Source organism: Varanus komodoensis, unplaced genomic scaffold, assembly GCF_004798865.1.
Source record: "Varanus komodoensis strain SLA01 unplaced genomic scaffold, ASM479886v1 scaffold54, whole genome shotgun sequence".
NCBI classification, from domain to species: Eukaryota; Metazoa; Chordata; class Lepidosauria; order Squamata; family Varanidae; genus Varanus; species Varanus komodoensis.
In genome coordinates this window covers 731,359-755,648 of record NW_025336142.1, presented here as the reverse complement: position 1 = coordinate 755,648, position 24,290 = coordinate 731,359, and the positions used below count along the sequence as shown (strand labels likewise).

The 24,290-nt window shown below is 50.2% G+C and overlaps 1 protein-coding gene across 1 annotated transcript in view; it reads left to right on the top strand.

The window, feature by feature from the left end:
• UVSSA (UV stimulated scaffold protein A) overlaps nt 1–24,290 on the top strand; it is a 41,384-nt gene that overhangs the window by 8,655 nt on the left and 8,439 nt on the right. Inside the window, exons 7-10 of the mRNA XM_044448234.1 lie at nt 9,136–9,247; nt 20,469–20,646; nt 22,091–22,210; nt 23,013–23,196. Of these exons, the coding sequence (XP_044304169.1) occupies nt 9,136–9,247; nt 20,469–20,646; nt 22,091–22,210; nt 23,013–23,196 (594 nt within the window). The remainder of the gene's footprint in view (nt 1–9,135; nt 9,248–20,468; nt 20,647–22,090; nt 22,211–23,012; nt 23,197–24,290) is intronic.

Sequence of the window (24,290 nt, the reverse complement as noted above, 5' to 3'; positions counted from 1 at the left end):
AAGGGTAAATGAAGCCATAGTAGGCCCTTGTGTTATGTCAGCCAGGTCGACCGGTGTGTATTTATGCTTGAAACATAGTGCATTCCCACAGCGTATTTACTGCAGTTCTTGGAAGAGGAAGCATCTAATGATACATGCGTTAATATGCCAGCTATAGTTAGGATTTTCAAAGTATAAAGTAGGTAAAGTTATACGAATCTCTACCCAAATCAGGTACTTTGTTTTGGTCTATGTTATCAGTCATTTTAAAGGGATTTTATACTCTGTTAATGAACACTCTGTGATTTGGTTACACAAATTGTTCCCTTCCTCCATTTAAGATGACTATATTTTATGTCATGGCTGAATTCAAAATGCATTCACATAAAGTTGTCCATATAAATTGGTTCCACTGCGGTAAGTATTAATTCCTTGGCCAAAAATCCTCTCTCCTCTAGGAAAAAATATTTAGTTGGCTGTGAGTAGATGCACATGAAATATTAGTACGGTGGAATAATTTGCAAGATCTTCCAGTGAGGGTATTAGCATATAAATAGCAGATGCAATGACGACCATCACAGCTGAGTACATTTAATTTTTAGTTTATAAGACAGAATGGGTTTTTAAATGCCTAGTCATCAAGCCTGCTGAAAGACAAATGAAGTTTAGAGTTCACTTACTGAGGGTACCTTACATCACGCTGGAGGAAGAGAAGCCGTGCCTGCCGCACAGCCGTAGCACGAGGGCAGGTGGGTCCTTGGGAAGGGAATGAAACCTGATTGAACAGGCAGTCTGACTACAAAGATTTTAACAATTCCTGATCAAGTGCGGGGAATGTTGTGTAGGGTGTGTTCCCTGTTGCTGCCCCCCCCCCCCCACTGCCAGTGTCACCTGCAAATACGGGCGGGCCGGTGCTGCAGTCCCGCTGGCGCAGCGTGGGAATGCTGGGAGCCACCTCCGTGGTGTCCCTGTTCATCCTGCCACTGTGCACCACGTTTGCTCACTGATAACATGCTTGCGTTGCTCCTTCCACGGAAGGTGCCAGTCAAGACACCGAAGTCATGGAATTCAGAGCAAGCCATCCATCTCCCTCAGGGACCACCAGAGGCAGCCCATAGAACCTCCAGCTGGTAGCGGGAGTTTGTTTTGCTTTCCAGAAATTCCCACCATTCATCTTCCGTGGATTCCAATTTCATGAAAGAGGAAGAAAAACTTGTTGATACCCCTTTTCTCCACGCCCCGCGTACTGATCTCTTGCTTCCTCCCCCTCCTTATCTTGCCTTCTAACCCAGCAGCCGTTCCACACAGGCCCTTCTTGCAGCCCTGGTCACGCCGGTCGCCCTTCTTCTGCGTGTTTCCTGGAGTATCCTGCATGTTAAATGCAGCACAGCAAAACTCTGCACATTATTCCAAATTTGTTCGCTCCAAGGGTTCACCGGGGCACCCCCCAGCATCGCAGTCCCGTGTCAGACCGCTTTCCCGGTGCTCTTTGCCATGGAAGTGGCCTTTTCCAGAAGTGCTGCGCGTTAGGCCCACGTTTCACTGAGCTCTTCACCGTGGCCTGGGGAGTTCCAGCCGCTCGGGCTCCTGTCCGCAGGCGGGGAGGCCCGGCCTTTTAGCTCTGGGCGCATCCCTTTGTGCTTCCAGTGAGCCGCATCTGCTGTTTCGATGGTTGTGTCACCCAGGGAGAAATCCTTCTGGAGATATTCGCTGCCCCTTTGAGCTTCTTCCCCAAATGATTTGGTGTCATCTGCAAACCGGGGCTCCTCATTGCTCGCTCCTGGCTCCAGTTCATTAGCAACCTCATTAAGAGGCACCAGGCTCGTGCAGCTCCTTGGGTGAGTGCCCTTTCTTGCGAGAAGTGCCCCTCCATTGAGATCCTCTGCTTCCTCCTCTGTAACGGGTCTCCGAGCTGTGAGAGGACCTTGGGAGCTTTGGGTGAAGGCCTTTGGAAGCCCAGCTGGGCAGTGTGTCTGCTCCGCCTCAAGTGACGCTACCCCCACCCTTGGCTCAGGCCGTTTTCTCATGAGGCCCACGGGGAGAGCACTCTCACTCCGGAGGGGACGGGGATGCTAGAGGGAGACGCCGTGGAGCTGGGCGGCATCCACTGTTCCAGCGTGCGTCTGCCAGGAACCGAAGGTCTTGAGCTCTTGAAGCTCCACCCACAGCTCAGTTGTAGTGCATCAGAGACATGCACTCTTCGTTGTCTGTAGACAGGCGCCATGTGTCTGGTGTGGAATCGCAGAATGGTCAAGTTGGAAGGGCCTGCAAGTCTGCTCGGGGTCGGACTCTGGTCAGAGCATCCCTGGCAGGCGCCGTCCAGCTGCCCCTTGAATGCCTCCAGGGTGCGAGAGCCCACCGCCGCTCCAGGTCATTGGCTCCATCGCTGTAGTGCTCCAGCAGTCAGGGAGTACTTCCCAAAGTCTAGCCGGAACCTGGCTTCCTGTCACTCGAGCCCATTTCTCCGTGTCCCGTACTCTGGCACGATCAAGAAGAGTACCTGGCCCTCATCCTGTGGCAGCCTTTCGAGTATTTGAAAAGTGCCATCATATTGCCCCACCATCTCATTTTCTCAAGGCTAAACATGCCCAGTTCTGCCAGTGCCCTCACAAGGCTTTGTTTCCAGTCCTCCAGGCATCTTTGTTGCCCTCCTCTGAAACTCTTCCAGTTTGCCTGCATCTTTCATGACACGTGTGCCCAGAAGTGGACACAGTACCCGAGGTGAGGCCTCACTCATGCCCACAGAGGGGAACCAGTGCCTCGTGCGATTTGGCAACCAGCTGAGCCCGCAGTCTCTTGAACTGGGTGGGGGGCGATCTTCTGTCGGGGGCTCCCCACACCCTGTGGAGACTGGGCTGCTACCGTTACTGGGGGCGTTTGCTGCTCTGGGGTGTTCCGGTCAGGGAGTTCTGGGTGAGCCTTCAGCACAGATCTCTTGGGCCGATTGCCTTCTGCTCCTCTGTTCAGGTGGTTGTGGCTGCTCTCTGTGAAGGCCGTAACACACCGAGGCGTTTCCCTTTGCGGGAGTCGTGCGGATTCTTCTTCTGCGAGGCTTGGTCTTCCGTATGCTTGGCAGGTTCATCCTCAGCGCATCTTTCCACATGCTTACCCAGATGCATCTTACCAAATGATGGTCTTTTACAAAGGATTTCAGGCTGATGCCTTGATGTTTTGGTTCAAGTGATCAGAAAGGACCCCCTGCTGTGTTTGTGCCAGGGAAACAAAGGATTAACTGGCAAACAGGAGCACTTGCCTGCGTTTGTACAGGAGAGAGGTCAAAAATATGTGCTCACTGCCAAGTTCCAAACCCCCCCGGCTGGGACATTCGCCCCCATCCCTTAGTGCTCTCCCAACACCTGTCACTGCCCGGATTTTTGCTGTATGAGGGATTATTGCATAAGCCATTTGGGGAAGGCTCTTGCCCTGAAATGTTTTGAGCAAAGACATGAGGCCATGGGGTGGCTCAGGGAAGAGTTGGCAAACTGAAGAGGAAGCAGTGGCAGGGGCTGGCAGAGCGGTGAAGAAAACTCGCAAGTTAGTGACTTGTTTGCAATATGGTTGGTGGTCCGAAGGTGACTATGCTGCATAGTAGAATTCGTTGCCTTTAGAATTCGGGCTGCGACTGGGAGGATTAAAATATTAGAAGTGGCTGGCATTCATTAAGGTGGCTGTAATCTGCTATTCAAATATGACAAGCTATGTCATTTCGATTTGGAGATGCATTTTCACTGCTACGGCACGAATGGGACAGACGGCCATCTGTTGCACATTAATGGAACGAGTTAGCAATATTAATTCCTTAAGCTACAGCTTATCTCTTGCTGGGGCAGGGGTAAACTGATGCCTGTAGATATCTCTGTCAAAGCCGGGAATTGCGAGTGAGCAAATTAAGCCCTACTAGTGGCAGGCGTCAGCTCTTAAGAAACAGACGGGTTGAAATGTGAAGCATCGTTTATTCTCATCAGATGTGAAGTACCATTTATTCTGAGTTCTGCTTAAGTGTTACTGTAGGAAAAGAGCATTTAAGGTGACTGCCACTGGGCTCCAGGCAAATTCAGGAAAGGCTGCTTGCACGAAGTCTGCTGTTCAGAGGGGCCTTCTGGTGAGACACGGTTAGGCAGGGCTGATATCCAGGGATGGTTTGGATGGGCCCCCGTCAGTCCTGAACTCCCGGCTCATGAGACACGCAGGCACGACTTCTTAACTGGAGAGAGCTGCATGTTCCTGGGTGGTCAAGAACTGGTTCTCGACCAACCATAGCATAATCACCGCCAAGGATTACTACCAAGTGTCTAGGTAGTTGTGGGGAGAGAGGGGGGTGGCGGACTGGATGGGTCAAGGCGGTGCAAGCGAGCTCCCAGAGGGAGACGAAAGCCCGGCCGTGTTCTTGACGCAGGCCTAATGCTCGATGGTGGAACCCTGAGCATAACTCTCTCCAGGCCATTTGGTATTAAAATTGCCACACTCAGCAGATTTAAAAAGAAAGAGGAAAGAGTCGAATATTGTAAATGAAAATGATGGTGGTAAGAATTGAAAATTCAGATTTGATAAGTAGCGGTTCAGCGCTACCTTCTGCTATATGCCTTTTATATACAAATAAAGGGAAATGTAGATTGTCTAAAGTGAATGGAAAACTAATCATGGTATATCTGGAAACCGAGGGATTTCTCAGTTAGCTAAGCAGTTAAATATTTTTACACAAAATACAAATTTAATAATAAAAACCTCAGTGAATTCAAGGGTGCAGACAATAAGCATAATATTTTATGAAAATGACCCTCATATTTAAAATCTGGCATTATATGTTATGCATTGTAGCACCAAGTCCACATCTACCTTTTAGAAAATTAAAACACATAAATTCTGTTTAGTGTTTGATATGCACTGTACCAGCTGAAAGCTATAATGGCCCTAAAACCTTGGGTTGCTTTTCACCTTTCATAAATTCCTGGGTAGATTCTATACAAAAAATAATTTTCAGCTCCGTGGCTCATTGTTATTCAAACGTGATTGATTGTCGTCATTTACTCAGTGAGGAAGTTAAGTGCTCCTGTCATTTCCAAAGGGTATAATTGGGACGTTTCACAGGTCAGTGCTAGTGACAGGTTTCCCTTTTGATTAGTGTTGGACTGATAACAAAAATTACAGTTTCCTATGATTAATGTTTCCTATAGGGCCTAAATGCACCGCTCTTGAACTGTGCCTAAACAAAGTGAATTTGCATCTTATTATTTCTCTTCCCAGCAAAGCGTTGTGCGAGTCTCCAAGTTTGAGCCCCTGCAAGTGTGCTGGGCTTTCTTCTCCCCGTTTTGCATCAGACTCTTGTGCTGCAGGCGTTTGTTTTGACTGGGAATTCTTTGCCTCGTGATATTTTTGAAATCTTTTCTGTGCGTCCACGCAAAATAAAAGCAGACAAATCTTTTAAAAGAAGTCAAACTGCATTATCAAGGTTTGCTGTCGGGTTACTGTGTGTGTGACCTTAAAGAGATCTATCAAATTCCTTCATGCTTTTTAAGCAGTTGCTATTAAAAATCCATGCGTGTTGAAGGGCTTTGCATCCCGTCACTCTTTGCTTGTTGGTGATCCTTATGCAGGCTGTGCTTTTCGTTTGAAGAGTCTGTGCAAAAATGTGCTGCCAGTTCTCTATAAAATTACATTCTCCTCTGTCCAGTCGCATCCGGCGTCATTCAGTTTTCTGAAGTAAAATCGGCTCTTAGCAGAAGCGCTTCCTTTTTAGGTCTGAAAAAGCCCGGTGCTCTGCCTGCAGCTCTCGCGATTAGGCAAACAAGGAGAAGCATGGATAATGTTACCGTGGGTGATGAATCGCCTTTCTGTCATTGTCAGCTGAAAGTTAAATATTGTGAGAAGAGGTAGAGAAAACCGTTTTCAGGCCTGTGTTGCATCACACCTTTCCTGTTACCTGGATTAATGCTGTGGTATAAAACGTCCCCAGCATTCTCTTCCCCCGGGACAATGGGAAGAATGCTAGTACGGAGGAGAGTTGGCGGGGATGCCGTGGCCGGGTGGTCTTGGATCCTGGCGTGCACGGCAACGGAGCAGCGCTGCGGGCACCTGCAGAGCGCTCCAGCTTGTGCTCCACCGCCGGCTGGGGATTGTGGGCCTTTTCCTGTCTCAGCCTATTTTTTTCCATTCCTTCTTAAGGGTATGGACGCAGAGCAGGTGTACAGAACTGTAATGTTGTGTGCATGTGGGAGGGGAGCTCACTGCCTCTTGCCCTGTTCTCCTGGGCCAGAGGAGGAGGAGGAGGGCTGGCCCATTAGTCGCTGACCCCACGCCTTCTTAGCTGTTTCCATGCTTGGAGAAGCACAGATCCAGGGGGCCTTCCCAGGGCTGAGAAGGGGGCCCTGCTGGCCGGGCCCGCGATGCTCTGCAGCCCCTGCCTGACCCACAGGGCCGCTCTGCAAAGGGGCCAGGCAGTCCCCAGAAGCGGAGGGCGCCGGAGGCCGCGTCAGGGAGCCTTGGTGGCCGCCTCTTACTTCCACAGTGGCTGGTGTGACTCGGGTGGCCACCACCTGCCAGGGGAAACAAGGCTTCTTCGGCCAGGTGTGCTCCTGAGTTAGCTGCTACAGGCAGAACTTGCTCTTAGCTTAGATGGGAAGGGAATGGCAGTCGTTGCTCTGTAATTGCGATTGGCTGGAATGCCCCAGTTGTGCCCCGCTTGCCTTCTGAAGTGGCTTTGGAGGTGTAGAATAACTCCGGCTGAAAATGCAAGGGCATCCCCAGAAGCAGAGCTGCTTCCGGAATGGAGGTAAAAGTGAGCTGCAGGACACACGGGGGTGAGCAAGGGCGTATTGGGACGCTGGAGCGGACTTCCCGGAGCTGCCTCTGCCTGCCCACATGCTGTTAATACAGGCGTTTCTGGGCCACTTTGTGGTCCCTGAAGCAGCCCAGAAAATGAGACAAAAATAATAACAATCAAAACTGCACATGAAAAATTAGCTAAAGCTCTGAGAATACAGAAAAGCAGCATTTCAGCCATCCGGCTCTGGGGATCGGACCATTTTAAAACCTTGCCTCAAAACTAACTTCCCGGTGTCGTGGAGGGGGAATTCCAGAGCGGAGGTCCCACCACTGAGTGGGCCCAGCCCTGCATACTCACTAGTCATATTTTCAGGTGGTGGGATCCAGAGCACCATGGGACGTGGGATCTGGTGATCCCTCTGGTACCCCGAGCCAAACTTTATTGGGGCTTAAAGGTAAGAATTAGGGATTGAAAAGGACTCGGAGACCGATTGGGAGCAGTGCATCGCAAATAAAATATTTGTAATGCTTCGGTTTTGTTGCTTTGACCCACCTCCAATTTTAATGGTGTGTTTTAGAGTTTTGATTGCAAGAATGTTATGTATTTTTTTAAAGAAAGGAGCCTGGAAATGGCAGCCACTTATCCATAACATAGCAGCGCCGTTCTCTGGCAGCTGCAGTTGTGAGTGGCTTCAGCATATGTTGCGTTGTGCAGCACATCGGCCGGGAAGGACCACCAGTGGTGCGCCCGCTGCGCCTGTCCAGAAGTGTCCAGGGTGGCCTTGCCGCCGGGCGCTCGGGGCAGCCCCCCCCTGGCCTGGAAGGGCTTGAGCTGCCGCTCCAGCTGGGCTCGTGCAGGGACAAGAATGTCGTCTCTCTCGTCCTCTGCGTGGCCTGGCTGAGAGCGGAGATAAGCCTGCCATCCCCAAATCGATTTTTATCATTAATTAAAACGACTGCTTTTATGAGGAGGGCCGTTCTGTATTGGTTGCGTGTTGTTGCTCAGGAGCGTGCGCAGGCCCCGTGCGCCGTGCGCCCGCCTTCAGTGCATCTCGGGAGCAGGACCTCCATTGTGCTGCTGCACCACCTGGTTAGAACAAGGTATTAAAGGGTTCTGCTGCAGCAAAAGTCACACCTTCTGGAATCGCGAGGCCGGCAGTTGACAGGAGTGTTCATCTCAGAGCTTAACAGCATACGAGAGGACGCATCTCCTTGTATGAGGAAAGGAAAGGAAAGGAAAGGAAAGGAAAGGAAAGGAAAGGAAAGGAAAGGAAAGGAAAGGAAAGGAAAGGAAAGGGATTTTTGTTTGTTTCTCTCTTTAAAGTGCAGGAAACTTTCAAAAGGTTTCTGGACAACCTGTCATAAGACAACTGCCTGCCTGCCTGCCTGCCTGCCTGCCTGATTTAATCTGCACAATTCCTCAGCCTGAGTGTTTAGAAAACCCCCAGATTCAGGGGCACTACGCTATAGTGCAGTGCAGCTTCTGTAGTGATGACAGCTGGTTTTTGTTTTGTTTTTAGAATTTAGCTATGCTGAGGGACATTGCAATTCACAAAGAGACCCGCCGGACATAAAATGCATGAATCAGCTAACCTTTAATGTGCATTTTTTTCCACTTCACTTTTACCTATTTACAGTGTGCCTCTTGTACATATTCTTCACGCCTTGGTAATTCCAGCACTTCAGTACTTGAAAGGTGTAATTAGGGTGTGTGGAAAGAAATTGCTTGTAATTCTTTCTCTAAGGCTGCTGTCACAAGCTAATGGCATAGAGCTCCACTTGATGAAGAAGGGCTCTGGATTTGCTCAAGAGGCATTGTTTGTTGAGGAAAGCCCAGATCCCGGGGAAACTGCCGCACCAACGTTGGCGTCTGTGTGTGCAGCAGGGATCTCATCCTCTTCCAGATGCTGGCGGTGGTGTTGCAGTTGTGGTGGCGGTGTTGTGTTGTGTGTCATCAAGCCATCCCCAACTTATGGTGACTCCGTGAGTCCAAGCTTTGCAATGCCCTGCCCGTGGCATCCCTGCAGGGTTCTTCCTTACGGCTGGTATAGAGCTGAAAATGTAGTTGCAACAGTGCTTTATCGATTATTCGTTTACCATAATTTTCCCTCTCAAATCCTTTTTTCCCTGCCTGTCACATCTTTTTGGATTTTATGTCGGTAGGCCAGGGCTGCCTTGTTTCAAATATGTGAAATACACTTCTCAGAAGCTTTTGTTCTGCCAAAGAGCGGCCCGAAATGTCGTGTTGGGGTTAAAGTTAGAGATAAAATGGCAGGACTTTGCGTACTAAATATCGGAAAGGATTCTTTGATCGGGATGTTTCTGTACAGGGTGCTTACGTGCCCACCAAGCGCATCGTTTCATGGTCTCCTCGTGTCTCACTCTTCTGCAAAGGGGAAGGCTGTGGGCGATGATGACAGCAGCGACGACGAGGAGGAGTTCGTGGAAGTGCCGGAGAAGGAGGGCTACGAGCCCCACATTCCAGACCACCTCCGTCAGGAGTACGGTGAGTTTCCCCAGCTGTGAAAGCCTTTATCCCTGTATGTTTCTGCTGCAGTAAAGCAAACAAACAGCCATTATGAGATAATAAAGTGATCAGCGGTGTGGGTAATCTTTCTGACTGCCGCGAGGAAATCATTACGTGGGGGCGGGAGGAGCAGACTTGGCGTTAAGAAAACAAATATCCGCGAGGAGGCGACTGAGCCGGGGACTGAGCTCTTCACTCGCATTTCAAAGTCGCTTTGAACCCAGAATTAGTTGCACATGTCCGTGTGCTCGTGTCTCTCTGTCAGCGCACAGTAAAAGAGGGTGCTTGTTGACTCAGGTGCGTAGGGCTCAGGTGTGTAGGATTAGGGTTTGCGACGTCGTATTGCCGAGGAGAACTTGATGGAGCAGGCTAGAACCGGCATTGCTTTTGCCACCAGTAGTGACCACCTAGATCTCCGGGTGTCCTGTGAAGGCTGCGGCCAACAGGGCATCACCACAAAGGGGAGCCTCCCCGATGTCTTTGCTGGAATGCGGGCTCCTGCTTTTCGAATCCCCTGAGGAGGCCAGGTTTCCTCCCATTGATTGCGAAGTGTCTGGAAGAGTGCGTCTTCCTGGGCTTCTGCAGTCCAGAAAGGTGACGCCTCAGCCGCATGTTGGCTGGCTCCTTGCTTCACGGTTGAGAGCATCGTGGGGGTCACTGAGCCAACGCTGCATGGACTGGAAGTGTCTTGTCCGGGCAACTTGGTTTCCAGAGCATTTCCCACGGACACCTCCTGGCCCGGCTCTGGCTTCTCGCCTTTGCCAGTACGCAGCCATCCAGAGACCTGGAAACCGGCCTTAGCTAGGCAGGTTGCGCTTTGTGAATGTATGTGCGCCTGTCTCCTGCAATAATACTGGTGCGTCACTTGCTAGGGCTTTGCGGGTCGGGATGATCTCTGCATCTCCCAGTCGGCAAAGTCCACGTCACTGATCGTTGCAGCTACACCCCAAACCGGCCAATACAGCTTCTTGGCCTTCACCTGGGTCCCCTCATCCAGGTCAGAATGGGGGGGCCGTCAGGGTGTGCACTGAGGAGCCTTGAGGTTCTGCGCATGTGCTGCATCACCCCTTTAACATCAGCGGCTGCGTTGTGTTTGTCATCCCGCTGGAGCCAACCCTATGGATAAGAGCCCTCCAGGGTGGCCTGCCAGTGACAGCCGTGCTCAGCTCTCGAAACTGGCGGCCAGGGCTCCCTTCCAGAATGGATCCGGAGCGGCTCGCAAGGACCTTCGCTTCTCATTAGCCTCCATAGCAGCTTCGCGCAGAGCTCTCTTGTCAGAACAGTTCTGTTCTCTTAGCACAATTTTATGCACGTTTACGCAGAGGCAAGTCCCACTGTATTCAGGAGAGTACTCCAAATAATCACGTATAGGTTTGCAGTTAGGCCAACCTTTGAAGAGATCTCTATGTCAATGAATTCTGGGCAATTTCTCTGGGAATAGATTTAACATATTGAACATGTGTCAGTGGCATAAAAACTTTAAAATCTTCTATTGGTTTGGTTTTTAACTAATTGATTTTATTAAGTTAAATTTAAATAACTATGCGCACTGCAAAATTTCAAGAGATATGTTTAGATCATCTCGAAACTGAGAGAACCCAGAAGCTCATTGTTGGAACAAATGATCAGTATTCCTAATTATGGTATCTCGAAGCCAAAAGTAGTTTAAAGACAGGCAAGTTCAAGGCCCATCAGCATATGGAAGACCTAGACGTAAAGTGTAATCATAGGCTCTTAACTGGAACACTGGCAGTTGGCTGTGGTTCTTTTAAAAGGAAATCCATAGGAGCTTATTGCTGCGGAGAAAAGTATGCTTACCTTTGGATACAAACATGGAGGAAAGATTACCTTTAATTTTAATTTTCAGCAAACCTGCCATGGACCTGGTTCGTGCATGGTAACAGCACGCTGTGGCTTAACGGATTATTAATTCACCCATGTTTTGCCAGGAGTCCCTGCTGTCGCCATTTTGGATATGCAGCCTCTCTCTGGCCTGATGGGAGGTTGCTCTGTGATAGGTGAGCGGTACGGATGACTCCCGGGCCGCATGCCGATGGGGCCATAACCTTTATTTACTCTTGTTCCCCTTGGCAGGAGGCCTAATAAAAATATTACTGCAGCATAGATTTGGAATATTTTATGGTCCATCCTGCTGCTTTTTAAACATTTTTAAAGGTGTGCTTAAAGCTGTTCTTTAATAATAAAACCAGTTAATCAATTAATCATTGCAACCCTAAATAGAACACTAAAGGGATTTTAATTTTGAGAGCTTTTTTCCCCACAAAACCTTAATGGCTGGCTTATCTAGATATAGGAAACTGTGAAACGCCTCAGTTTATTTTTCTTTAAATATGCTTCAGCAGGATACTCGAGCGCCATGTTGTACTATTCCGACTACTGCGTTTAGCAGACAGATTGTTCGTAAACTAGTTGGATGCCTTTTCCCACAGAAACCGCTCTTTCCCCCATGATTTGCTTAGGACAATTCATGAGAGAGGCCCCCGCTCAGGGAAGCAATGAAACAGGCCTGCTTTGCACGTTTAACTTTTTTGCATGCGCGCAAATGCATTATTTCATTTTGAACTTAGGCTGTTATATAAAAGAAAAACATTTAAGAGCCTTTCAGGTTTCTCTCCAATTTATAGGATTGATTGTGCTCTCAGTTTTGGTACAGTAAGTTGGGAGGAAATACTTCACAGCTTCATCAAACATATTTCTGATTTATAGCAATATAACCAAAAGGAAGCATGCCTTTAAGGCTTCAGCCTTGTTAGCACTTGCTTTCCTATGAGCTAGAAAAATGTGAGATTCCGTGATGGCAAAATCCATATGTTTTCCTTTTCTGCCCCTGTGCTGGTCTCCGATCGCCAGTAATCCATTTAAAGTAGCAGGACGGCTTTCCAGGATGTCTTTCCAAAAATAAGCGCTTCACTTAGTTGGTTGTGAATCTTTTTCTGTGACATGCTGTTCGCTTTGTACAAACCAAACCAAATGCTGATGGACCTCCGTGGCTCTGCCCATAACAAGCGACATTGTGGTGGCACATGGTGGTGGTGAAAATGCGTGTGTCTGTCTGTCTGTCTGTCTGCATGCGCACACAGACATAGAATCATCACAGAGCACAAGGAACTGAATCCCTGTTTTGTTTATTTCTATTGAAGGCAGAGACAATTAATACAGCTGTTTCATGGAAGAAAGTGGCTGGAAAACAGTAAATAAATATTGCATTGATCCAAAGCTAATTTTAATATAAATTCTTGTATTTATTCACAAGAACATGCTGGGTTAAAATGAGCCTTGATTTTCAGTTTCTAAGAGCAACAAAAGCAAACTGTGACGGGGGAAACAGATTTCTGAGGGTAAACAATTACAGATTAAGGCCTTCATTACTGTGGGCTTCATGCTGGGCTGTGGGAGAAGAGCTGTCGGTACTCGCGTCTGGGCAGGGCGACTCTGCACCTCGCTAGACCTCAGTGAGTCCCATTGTGCTCCTGTTTGTGTCCTCAATCTGCTCGGCCGCCACAGCATGGGTCGTCCTCAGAGCACGCATTCCTGGGATCCTCCCGCCGAGCTCCTGCAGAAACACCTGACACCTAGGCCCAGGTAGAAGCCAGCGCATGCCTTTGGAAAGTTCCAAACACCCAGGGTCTGATCCTGTGCATGATTACTCGGGAGTAAGTCCCACTTTGTTAAAAAGTGTGTACACCACAAAAGTATGTTCACAGTAGCAGGCTTCAAATGAGCGAGTTTATGAAATGTGTGGTGTAAATAGATTTAATTCTGCCATGGGGAAAAAATCATGGACTTCATGACTGAATTCATGGTCTGAATTAATCTTTGCACTGGTTTCTATTTGCTTGAAAACAAATATGCATTAATTGCTTTGGTAGCCAAGTCGTACTGCGTGATGGTTCGGAAAATGTGTAGTCTAAGAATTCAAAATTTTATTTGTCAGTTATTTTCTTTTTCTTTCTTTTGGGAGTTTTAATTTGGTACACAGTTTCCTTCTAGATAGTGACTTCCCAGCCCCCTTGCTTGGATTTTAGTATTTTAATATATTTTCAAATTCATCAAGCTGAGTTTCTGTTGGCATGCTGAATGCACAGCAGGTGATGGACATCTCTGCAGCCTCACAAACCTACTTTTTTGATGTGGCCTTACATACCGATGCATAGATTTATGCAAGGGGCACAGTCCGGATGGGAGATAACCGCACAATCTGGGCTATTTCTTTCTTACAACTGGAAAATATTGTGTTTTCCTTTAGGTGAAACTCAGCAGCCTTTTTACAACTCGATTCAAACTTGTTAAGACCGGGTGGGCTGTCACGTTGCTGCAGCAGCCTGCACACCACCGCTTGGTGGTCCACGTCCTCGGTGGTCCCAGTCCTGGTCACACCCCGCACCCCCCTCCCGAGAAGCCCGTGGCATTGCCCGTTCGGGACACAGCACTCAGACTTGCGAAGCAGCACCGCTGCTTCAGCGGAATGGACGGATCCGGCAAAGGCAGCGCAGTGGCAGTAAAGGCAGTGTGGGCTCTGGGACAGGAAGAAATCCCATATCCGAGCCCCTCCGGCTCCACCTGGTTTTGCAACAAGGTGCCCAAGGAAGTGCCAGGTGCTCGCCTTTTCCTGTCGAACTGGCACATGCGTCTTTCTGTGTGCGTGCTTCTTTTAACTTGTTTTAGAATACATTGAGCTGTGTCGAAACCCAGTTTGATGTTAATTGGAGCACAGTGTTACGGAACTCAGTCTGAACATTCACATGTAATGTTTGCACAGTTCTTATTTGGGCCAAATCTTTCTCTGCCTGACTAAATAAGGAAAGCTGAATTGCTGCTTGGATGGCATTTATCTTAACTAGCAAAATAGGGAAACAGAAAACAAATCTAAAACAAACCCTGGAATGTGTCTCTTGGGTTACAAACATTTCTTGCTTCACCCAGAGTTCTTTGCCGCAAAGTAAAAAGTTGCCTAAATAGCTTTTGACAAATAATGCAACTGCCCAAGTCCTTTCTGACTGCAGATTAAGGCAAGAAATGCTTTTTAGGATACGTGTTCTTGGGAGGGAGAGGACCAATTTGAATTTCCATGTGCAAGATGGAATGTAAATTTGTAAAAGAATTTAGGAGATGAGGCAACTGAAGTGTGAAGGCACAGCCCATTAAGGGGTGTCATGCCAAATTAGCATTACCAGGCTCTCTAATGACCCCTCATTTGTATAATCCTTATTTACACTTGCACCTGGTGTCTCGGGGATGGTGGCCGCCTTGCAGCAGGCACCCGGGTCGGTCTGAAGGGGGCCGGATTGGCGATGGAGTTCTAGGTGGAACAAAGGATGATGCTCGCGAGGAACAGCAGTGGCAGAGAGATGGGCTTACGGTTGTGCAGATGAAGCTGCCCCAGAAAATGGTGCTGCGGGGATCTCATTTCCTCTGGCATCAGGCTCACGCTCTGGGTGCCAACAGAGATGGCACCAGAAGCGTTCCTGGGAAGCAAGAGGCGGAGCAGCGAGCTGGGGGGACCTTTCAGAAGGCTGTTAAGGGAAAGAAAAGAAAAATGCTAGGATACAGCCCCCCCGCCCCCCGTGTAAGGAATCGGCGACTGAATAGCCACAGGACTTGGAGGGGCAGCGGAAGAGGAAGCCAGGTGGGATGTGCGTGACGCCCGCACTAGGTTGGTAGGGCTGACAGGAACCCTGAGCAGAAGCCCCCGAAGGACGGCTGCCGCCTTCACTGCGCGGCCCCCCTTCTGCATTATGGCGTTCAGCCTGTTCGATCTCATCACCCTGGTGATGCCTTAATTCCCATGCTGCAGGTGGCACCGCACCGCCATCATCCTCGTGTTCCTCCGTTGCACCAGCAGGACCTGCCGCGAGCAAGCCCTCCACAGAGGCCTCCTTTCACAGAGCTCGGCCCCCTCCGGGAGTGAGCGCTCCTCCTCCTCCTCCTCCTGGTGCTCTCGGAACCTCTGGCTCGGGTCGGTCCTGCGGGCGCACCGGCAGCATCCGAAGCGGCCCTCCGTCCTCCACCACACTTGGCCTTTTGCACGTCTGCTCCTCCGTGTGGCTGACACTCCCGTCCCGGGTCGACCTGCTGCTCCAAACCCAGTGCCTGTCCTCCTGGAACCCTCTTCCTCACGGTGGTCGGGCAGCTGCCTCTGGGAAATCCACCAGTGGGATGGAAGCCATCCTTCTTCTCCCAGTGCCCCCCAGCGACTTCTGCAGAGCTCTGTGCTGCCTCCGATTCTCGCGCTAATATATATCACGGGTAGTCACCATTAATAGCCTTATTCTCCATGATGGTGGTGCGGGCGGAAATGATAACATTTATATAGTGCCTTATTTGCTCAAAGGTCATCAAGGCCGTGCCGTAATTTAGCTGCAGTGTGAGGAAGCTCTCTCTCTTATCTGGCTTGACTCTCAATTCAGCTTAATTGGAAGGCCCAGGTTCTAGTATCACAAAGGAAGGAGAGGCGCTCCCTGCAGCGTGCATAATTGCGTAGACTGCTTGTGTCCCCTCCATTGCCTGCTTTCTGAATTGACAAGCTCCAAATGTTGTAACTTTTAGGCACTGTTGCTTATTATCGTGTATTAAATACAGTGGTACCTTGGCCCACGATGTTAATCCATTCCAGGACTCTGGTCGTGACCCAAATTGATTGTGAGCCAAGTCAAATTTCCCCATAAGGTTCAGTGTAAATAGAAACATAGAAACAGAGCGAGTCAGAAGGGGCCTCCCAGGCCATCTAGTATGACCCCCGGCTCCGCTCATGACATGCCTACCATGTGCATGCCCAGCCTATCCTTCAACACCCACACCGATGGGGCCTCAGCCACCTCCCGTGGAAGCCCATTCCACACCCCTGGGGTCCCAACTGTCAGGAAGTGCTTCCTGGCATCCAAATGGAACCTGGGTTCCCTGAGCTTTGCCCCTTTGGAGCACGTCCTGCCTTCCTCTGCAGGGGAGAACAGGTCTCTGCCCATTTCCATGTGACATCCCCTCACATACCTGCATGTCGCCAACAGATCCCCTCTGAGACTCCTCTTCTCCAGGCTGAAGAGACCCAGTTCCCTCAGTCTCACCTCGTTCCCCATCCCCTGCAAACCGGCCACCAACCTTGTGGCCCTACGCTGCACTGACTCCAACCTGGCTGTATCCTTTCTGTAATGGGGGGCCCAAAACTGAGCACAATACTCCAGTTGCAGGCACACCAGAGTCATATAGAGTGGTAGTCATACCTCTCTCGATCTAGAAGCCATGCTTCTGGCTATGCAGCCAAGGGTGGCATTCACCCTCTTGACCACCGCATCACACGGCTGGCTCATGTTTAGCCTGCAGTCAACCAGCACCCCGAGGTCCCTCTCACAACTGCTGCTCTCCAGCCACTTGTCCCCTAACCTGTACTTATGACAGCTATTCCTATGCCCCAAGTGCAAGACCTTGCACTTATCCACATTGAACGCCATCCTGTTGTCTCCTGCCCACTTCCATAGTCTGTCCAGATCCTTTTGGATCTGGAGTACCTGCTCCTCAGTTGTGGCCACTGCTCCAGTTTTAGTGTTGTCTGCGAATTTGATCAGCAGACTGTTCACCCCTTCTTCCATGTCACCAATGAAAAGATTAAACAGGATCGGCCTGGGCATCCTGGGGTACCCCGCTTGTCACTGGCTGCCATCCCGATGATTCCCCACTAATGGTTACCCTCTGCTTTCAGTCAGTCAACCATGCCCTAATCCATCGGACAGTGCTTGGTCTATCCCAAAACTCCTCAGTTTCTCCACCAGGATATCATGGGGCACTTTATCAAAGGCCTTGCTGAAATCCAGATAAACCATATCCACTGCATCCCCTCCATCTAGCCCCCTCAAAACCTTGTCGTAGAATTTGCCTGGCAGGACCTGTTTTTGCGGAAGCCGTGTTGTGTGGCTGTCAGCCTCCCTTCCCTATCTAGCATCACTAGATCTCTCCGTATTATGAGCCTTTCCATTGTTTTTCTTACAATGGATGTAAGGCTAACTGGTCTGTAATTCCCCATGTCCCTTCTACTACCCTTTTTGGAAATAAAGTTAATCTGTTCTGCAACTATTTTTTTTTTAAATCAGAAAAATGTAAAGCAAAGTGACAAAGAACAACAAAGATGGCAGCCACCCCCCCCCCCCCCATTATAACCAAAATAACCCCTGCCCCCCCCGCGGGGGGGGGGGGGGGGGGGGGAGGGTTGGGGGGGCGCTGGGGGGGGGGGAGACAGGCGCGATTGTGCTGCCGGGCAGGGGGGGAGATGGCCGAGATCACAGTTGTGCTCGTGCAGGAAAGACGGGTGTGATCTCGGCCATCTCCCCCGCCCCCAGCACAGTCTCGGCCATCTCCCCACTCGGGGGCGGGGGATGAAATTGGAACGATGCTAATGTAGTACTTGCCTTATGAAGAACCACGGCGGACTTTGAAAAGATTTTGGCAAACGCTAGTGCTTTGTTAATTGTTGCAGCCATCGTTCAGGATCGGTTTCTCCTCTGTTGATGGTTCAGGTGTGGTTGGGAAGCGTGCCTGCAATTGTCGAAGCTGCACTGTCTCTTGAGGCCGCCAGAGTCGTTAGCGCAGAAGCAGAACGACGAGAAATCACTCTCAACTCTTCTTCCTGGCACTTGGCTTTCTGAATTCCCTATTCCTTGGTTATTCTATTCTTTTCATTGTGCCTTGTTATGCGGAATTTCCAATCTCCAGCACCTTTGATTTCACGTTGTTTACATTTTAATCCTGAAGGCGAGGTTTTTGTGATATTTTGATGTGTGCTTTGTAGGTAGTGGATGGTCATGATAAGTCCTGATGCCGATTCCAAGGAATCTCTAGTAAACCTTCTGTTTAGCAGTCACGCCTTACAAGGAGGGCCTGAAGGAAAAGGCCGCACTGTGCGATCTTCGTGTCCAGGCCACTCCAGCCGTGCCCCCTTTCAAGAGACTTGGGTCCATTCCTCCGTCCCGTTTTCTGTTTTTTCCAGACAGGCACCTCCCGCTAAATATACCAAGTGTTCACAGAGATGCTGTTGTGACGAGGGAGCCTGGGCGCCAGTTTTTCCCACTGGAAAGGGTAGAGAGAAAGCATCTATCCGTGATCGAAGTCGCAGTTCTCAGGCTGCAGCCAGCTCTCCGTGGCCGAAAGCAGCATCCGTTCTTGTGCCTGGCCTCATGTCTGCCTTTCAGAAGTAAAGAGAAACGTGGCAGTCCTCATATTCCCAAAACTAGAAATTAATTGTGTGTGTGTGGGGAGGGGTGGGGTGGGGTTAAAAAAGGGAGCCAGCTCAGTCCAAATTCTGATTTTGCTGTTCAGAGCAAAAGGCCGGCTGGGCAAAGCCGCTCTCGGGGCATGTCTAAACGAGCGCTTCAGATTCCAGCCCGTACTAATAATCATTGCATATTTCCAATTAGGATGGGCTACATGCAAAGAGAAGCAGGAGGGTGGAAGGGAAAACACATCTAGTCCTCAAAAGCATTTGTTCGTATTATTTACATTCTAGGGGTTTTTGTGTTTTCCCTTTACACTTACATGTATATTAAAGTTGCCTCCTTTTGATTCTCCTAAATCCAAATGGTTGATGAAACATGTTCTCCTACTTTCTCTGAATTTCCATTGAAGAGCTTTTATCTCTCCCTAATCCCACCATTTCTGTCAGGACATAATCTCTTTCTCAAATTTACATTTTAATTACAAGGCCAGCTGAACTAGCTAAAATCAATAATGTCAGCATTCAGTAGCCTAACTTTCTGCTGAAACCCAGCCTCTCTATTTCCTACTATTGATTTATCTCTTTAACACTGTCTGCTTATTGCTTCAGGCAAATAGGTGCCATTTGGTCAGTGTGAAAAATAATAAAAATAATAATAATAGCACCCCCCAAGAAGACTGGGAGTTTTAAAAATGTTTATTCCTGACGTGAAAAGTACTGGAGCAAATACTGGCTGAAATACTACAGAAGCAATAGTATGGAAAATAGGAAATGTGCAAGGTTTTTAACTTTAAAGCACCGTTCTGGTTTTGAGGCAGACATTTTCTGTTCAAGAGTTGTGATTGGAGGAAGGAGGAGCTCATTTTATGCCTGGTTATATAAATGAAAGCCTTTGTAGAATTAAATGAGTATTTACCTAACGAGGAAACAGTATCGTGACTCTTTCCTCCTCCTGTTTCCTGAAAGAATCCTTGGTGAGCTCATTCTTGCACAAGCGCACGGCACACGCATCATTCCTCGAGTAGCTGCACGATCTTGGCCCTGTCTGTTGGCCACTGGACCTTAACCGCTGCACCAACAAAGGGGGGACCTGCGTGGGTTGGAATTGCTTTATTACGGAGAAGCTTCCTGGCGTCTTGCAGCTGGATAACTTCTGGAGCCTCTTCCTGCTGACCTCTAGCCAGAACCGACTGCCTGCAGCTTGAGCCTGCCGCTCCGGTCCTGCACTCTGGGATGTGCGGGAGGAGACCCTGCCCTTGCTCTTTGTGACAGCCCGGCTGTGCGGATAGGATTGGGCGCAGCAGGGAGGGAATGATGTGAGCCACCTTGAGTTCTTTAAAAGGGAAAAAGGTGGGATATAAATCTAATAAATAAATACAGTTCCACCTTATCCCTTGGTCTAAGCAACTTCTTCAGATTTTGTAAACTTAGAAACAGGGGAAATAGGTAACAAAGAAAGACTGCGGTGGCCTGTCCTTTGATCCCATGCACATGGGGCTGCTTGAACCCTGATGATGGTTTCTGCTTCGATGCAGCCGGGCCCTCATGCAGCCTTCCTCCCCCTGCTTTCCAGATAGGTCTTTGCCTGACCAGGCTGGGGACAGTGGCTCCGGAGGAGGCTGCAGAGGGGCAGGGAGAAGTGGTGGAAGGACCAGGTCCCCACTCTCTGCTGCTTCTCTGCGGCCAATTACCTTGCCCTGCTTGGCCGGAAAGCCCCGGCCAGGGTTTGCCTGCAATGGAGGCGAGCTGTCCTTTTCCTCCCATGGAAGAGGTGGACAGCACGAGAGCAGCGAGTTAGAATTCCCTCTGCTTCCACGAAAGTAGCTACTCTGTTTCTGAGTTCTGTTTCTCCTGCTGCCTGCAAAGCAGAGATTTCCAAAATAGGATTTGCAGACTGGCCACATGCGGAGAAGAAGGGTTGTGTCACACGCTACATAGCAGCGCATGTATGCTTACCCTGTGCTTACGTTTCTTTTGCAGGTTTGGCGCCCGTAACATCACCTAAGTCTTCAGCAAAACAGACAGAGAAAAAGGCATCTACGGTAACCTCCAGTTCCCAGGCTAAGAGAAATGAAGAAGAACTTGATCCAACCTGTGCAGCTGCAACATGGAAAATTATCCGAGATAAATTGCCTAGATTACAGCCTCCAGATGACAGGTTGATATACACACACAGTTGGAAATCTTATTCCCTTGTCTTTAGATTCAGAACAGTTCCTTGGAAAGATAATGAAATCATGACAGACGGTGATAATTGTGAAACATTTAGTAATCCTGTTTTGCTCCTAGAGAGAAAATGATTTAATATTTTAGACTTTTGAAGAGAACTCCCAGGGTTTCAAAACATCAAATATTACAATAGTGGATGTTCTCAAGGCATTTCACAAAACAAAACTTAAAGCCATTTGAAATTGTAAATCCTCAAGGGTGAACACTGAAAATCAGTTGAACAAAAATTTAAACATTCTGAATGATTATTTGGAACAAACTATTAACCCTATGTTTTGTTGACTTCTCTTTCCTGGAACAGCCATTCACAAGATGGTGATGGCATAGCAGATGAGATATATCTCTAAATATAGCTGCCCCTGCATCCAGTCACCCATTTTTTAAAGTAAAAAAATGAGACAATGCTTGGCAAACAACATCACTGTGCATATATTCAGAGACTCGAACGGCTTGTCCCGCCAGGTTTGTGTGCCACATGCAGCAGCCCAGGAGGAACAGGAGGATGTTCCCAGGTTGTTGGTGGGAACAGTGAGCACAGCCGCTCGCTGGTGCCTGCCCCACCTGGCTGGAGCCAGTCAACCCATAGTTCGTATGTACGTGTGAACTGGGCCGCAGCCTCTTTTCCAAGCATGCTCTCGCCAGCGTGGAAGCTGAGAGTGCACCTCTGTAGATACCTGTGTCTCAAATTTACTTTCCAAACCTAACAGCGTTGGCTAGCTAAGGCAGAGAAAAACCATGTCCCAATATGGTCCAGCCACAGAACAGAAACTGAGGGTGAGGTGGGTCGCCTCTCCCCTTGCACCCTCCACACGGTCACCAGACGCCTCTGTGGGGCTGGCAGGCCCTCAGCAGGAGAAACCCTGTTGTCTGGGGCTCTGTGTTCTGAGTCTCCTGCCTGACATCGGCTGTGTGAGCTGGACTCTTGCCGAAGCCGTGCATGCGCTCATAAACCAAGGAGCCCAGGCGAATGCGGCCGAGCTTCTCTCTTGCCTTTCTGGCTTCCGTGGGATGTGGGGTGGCCCTGCAAGCACAAGTGAGCCAGCAGGCCTTGGGTTCGCTCAGAGGACACTTCTGCGCGTTGTTGGGGACGCTCTGGAATTATTTTTGTGAAGCAACAACGGCATTTAATCCGCATCATAACTGTTTAAATGGCACTTGCTTTTCCTTTCTCTCTTCTCATCAAAAGACCTAGAAAACTCACTAAGCACTGTGCTGAATGTGGGACTCTGTCATTTCTTGTTTGTATTATTCCTCTTCCGCAGCAGCGTTGACGTGCCGAGTGGCGTGCGGGCGGGGGCGGGAGTCGCCGCTCAGCCCCTTGGCAGGCACGTTGGCATATCCCCGCCTCCTGTTTCTTTTGTCTTGCACATTAGGAATCCTGACCAAGCGAGCAGGAAGCGCGAAGAGGACGAAGCCAAGGCTCCTGTGGTGCCGTTTGGATTGGACATTCTTTACTGGGGCCAAGAGCAACCGACTTCCGGCAGGATTCTTAAGTAGATCTCTTCCTCCTTGTTTGCTCTCTCAATGCGATCAAGCTTCAGAGAGGGTCCTGAGTGACGCTTGAGGCCAAAAACATTCAGGAGCTTTCAAGGAAGAAAGAGTTTCAGTCCAGCAGGGGGCAGAAGGCGTCACAGGCGTCAGGCAGCAAAGCTTCCCTTTGCCGCGTTCCCTAAAAGACCAAGGCAGCGGAGGCACCCAAAGCCTGACCAGCCAGTTTCAGTGAGGGAGGCACTTGCATTGCAGTCTCGAAAATGTTGATCCTCACCCAGAATAAATAACCGCTTTCTTAGAAGCAGCCTCAGAATCCCTTAGGAGACAGGTGGGAGATGGTCCGCGTTGTTTCAGCTCCGGGGTTGCATCCTGCATTCGCCCTCCCGGCTCTGCCTGGCCTGCATAGCAGCCCCGTCGGCTGGAACAAGGCCTCCTGGTGCACTTCGCCACCACGCTGACTGTGAGCCGAAGAACTTGTCTAGCGGGGTGACGCACTCCGTTTCTTCTGAACTCGGCCACATCGGGATCCAAGTGGATCCAAGATCTGATGATGAGCAAAAGGGGGGAAATGCTTGCATGAAAACAGGGCCGTGGCAAACCCTCTTTCAGGCGTGCTAGTTCTCTGTGTCCAGAAAGAGCGTCTTTGGCCATCTTTCGAACAAGGCCTTTCACCTGTTTAAGAGCAGGACTGAGAGTTTGGTCGAGACCTCGGGACAAATACTGTATTGATTCGGTGGAATTGCTCTGTCCACCTTCGAACTAGAACACAGCACATGGTGGTTCTAACTGTGTTCTGCCTCCTAGATTTTCTTCTCAGCATCGCTTTTGGGCACCCAACGAGGTGGAAGAGGAAGTGGAAAACAAAGAAATTGCAGGCATGCTGAAGAGCAGGCTCATGACGTTCGCTGGCACTTTTGACCCAGTGAAGCATAAGTGCCGGGCACCCATGCCTCACGGAGGCCTCTGTGAAAGGCAGGATAGATTCAAGGTGGGTGCGTAAGAAGGTCCGGAGAGTCCATCTCCGCGCCGGGCCTCTTCCGCCCTTCGTTAAAAGGCTCGCTCCTTGTGCTGGGTTTGGCCTGAGAGTTGAATGCGAGCCGAGCCACCTCTGTCCAAAACCGCGCTCACTGGTGACGCTCACCGCCCACCCTTGACAAGCCTGAATTCCTGGCAGGTGGTGACGAGCATAAAATGTGAGGATCCGGCACATGTTGGGTGAGGCTTTGGAGGACGAACAGGGTGTGGGTGGGGAGCACTCAGAACGACACGCAAGAGGAGGACCTGCCCTGCTGAGCCAGGCCGAAGAGCCACCTTGCCGAACGAAGCCTTTGTCACCCGTGCTCATCCACGCTGCTTCCGCCAGCCTCCTGAGCCGGAGGCTGGGAAGAAGGGCCCCGCCCTGCTCTCACGTGCGGGGGCGTCTGTGGTGCTGTAGCGTCCCACTGCCTTGCCGTGGGCTGTGGCGGGTGCCAGCCACCCTTCGGAACGCTCCGTGGCCTTCGACGTCCCGCAGGTGTGGCTGCTCTCGCAAGACCCTAAACAAGCCGGGCCTCAGCCGTGGGTTCCACAAGCCGTGGGTTATGCGGGGGCTGTTTAAGCCTGGCCCAAGCGATGACCCACGGCACCCGCCCGGCACGGCTTGCATGGGTGGGCCTCCTCAGGGAAGGGGGCTTCAGGAGTCCCGTCGGACCATGTGCACCTGCCTGGGCAGCTGCGTGGGTTTCCCGTGTGTGGCTCATCCTGGAGAGGGTTTCCAGGCAGCCCTTCCGCCAGGCCCCCCAACACGCGGCCGGCCCTCGCTTTCCCCGTGCCACCCAAGGGGCCGCGACAAGGGGGGGAGCGCCGGTAATCCGGAGGAGGCCTCCTCTAGAGCAAGGGTGTGCGGGGCATTGAGGAGGGCTCCCTCGCTGCCGCCGGTGAGCGTGCGGCTCGGTGCCCAGCGGGCGGGATGCTGCCCAGGGCAGCCTGCGGACGCCACTCTGCGCCTTTCTCCCTCCACCCCTCGCTCTCCAGAAGGCCCTTCCGTCCGGCTTCCGCTGCCTCAGAAGTGTTTGTATTTGGAGGAGGAGCAGCAGCCCCAGT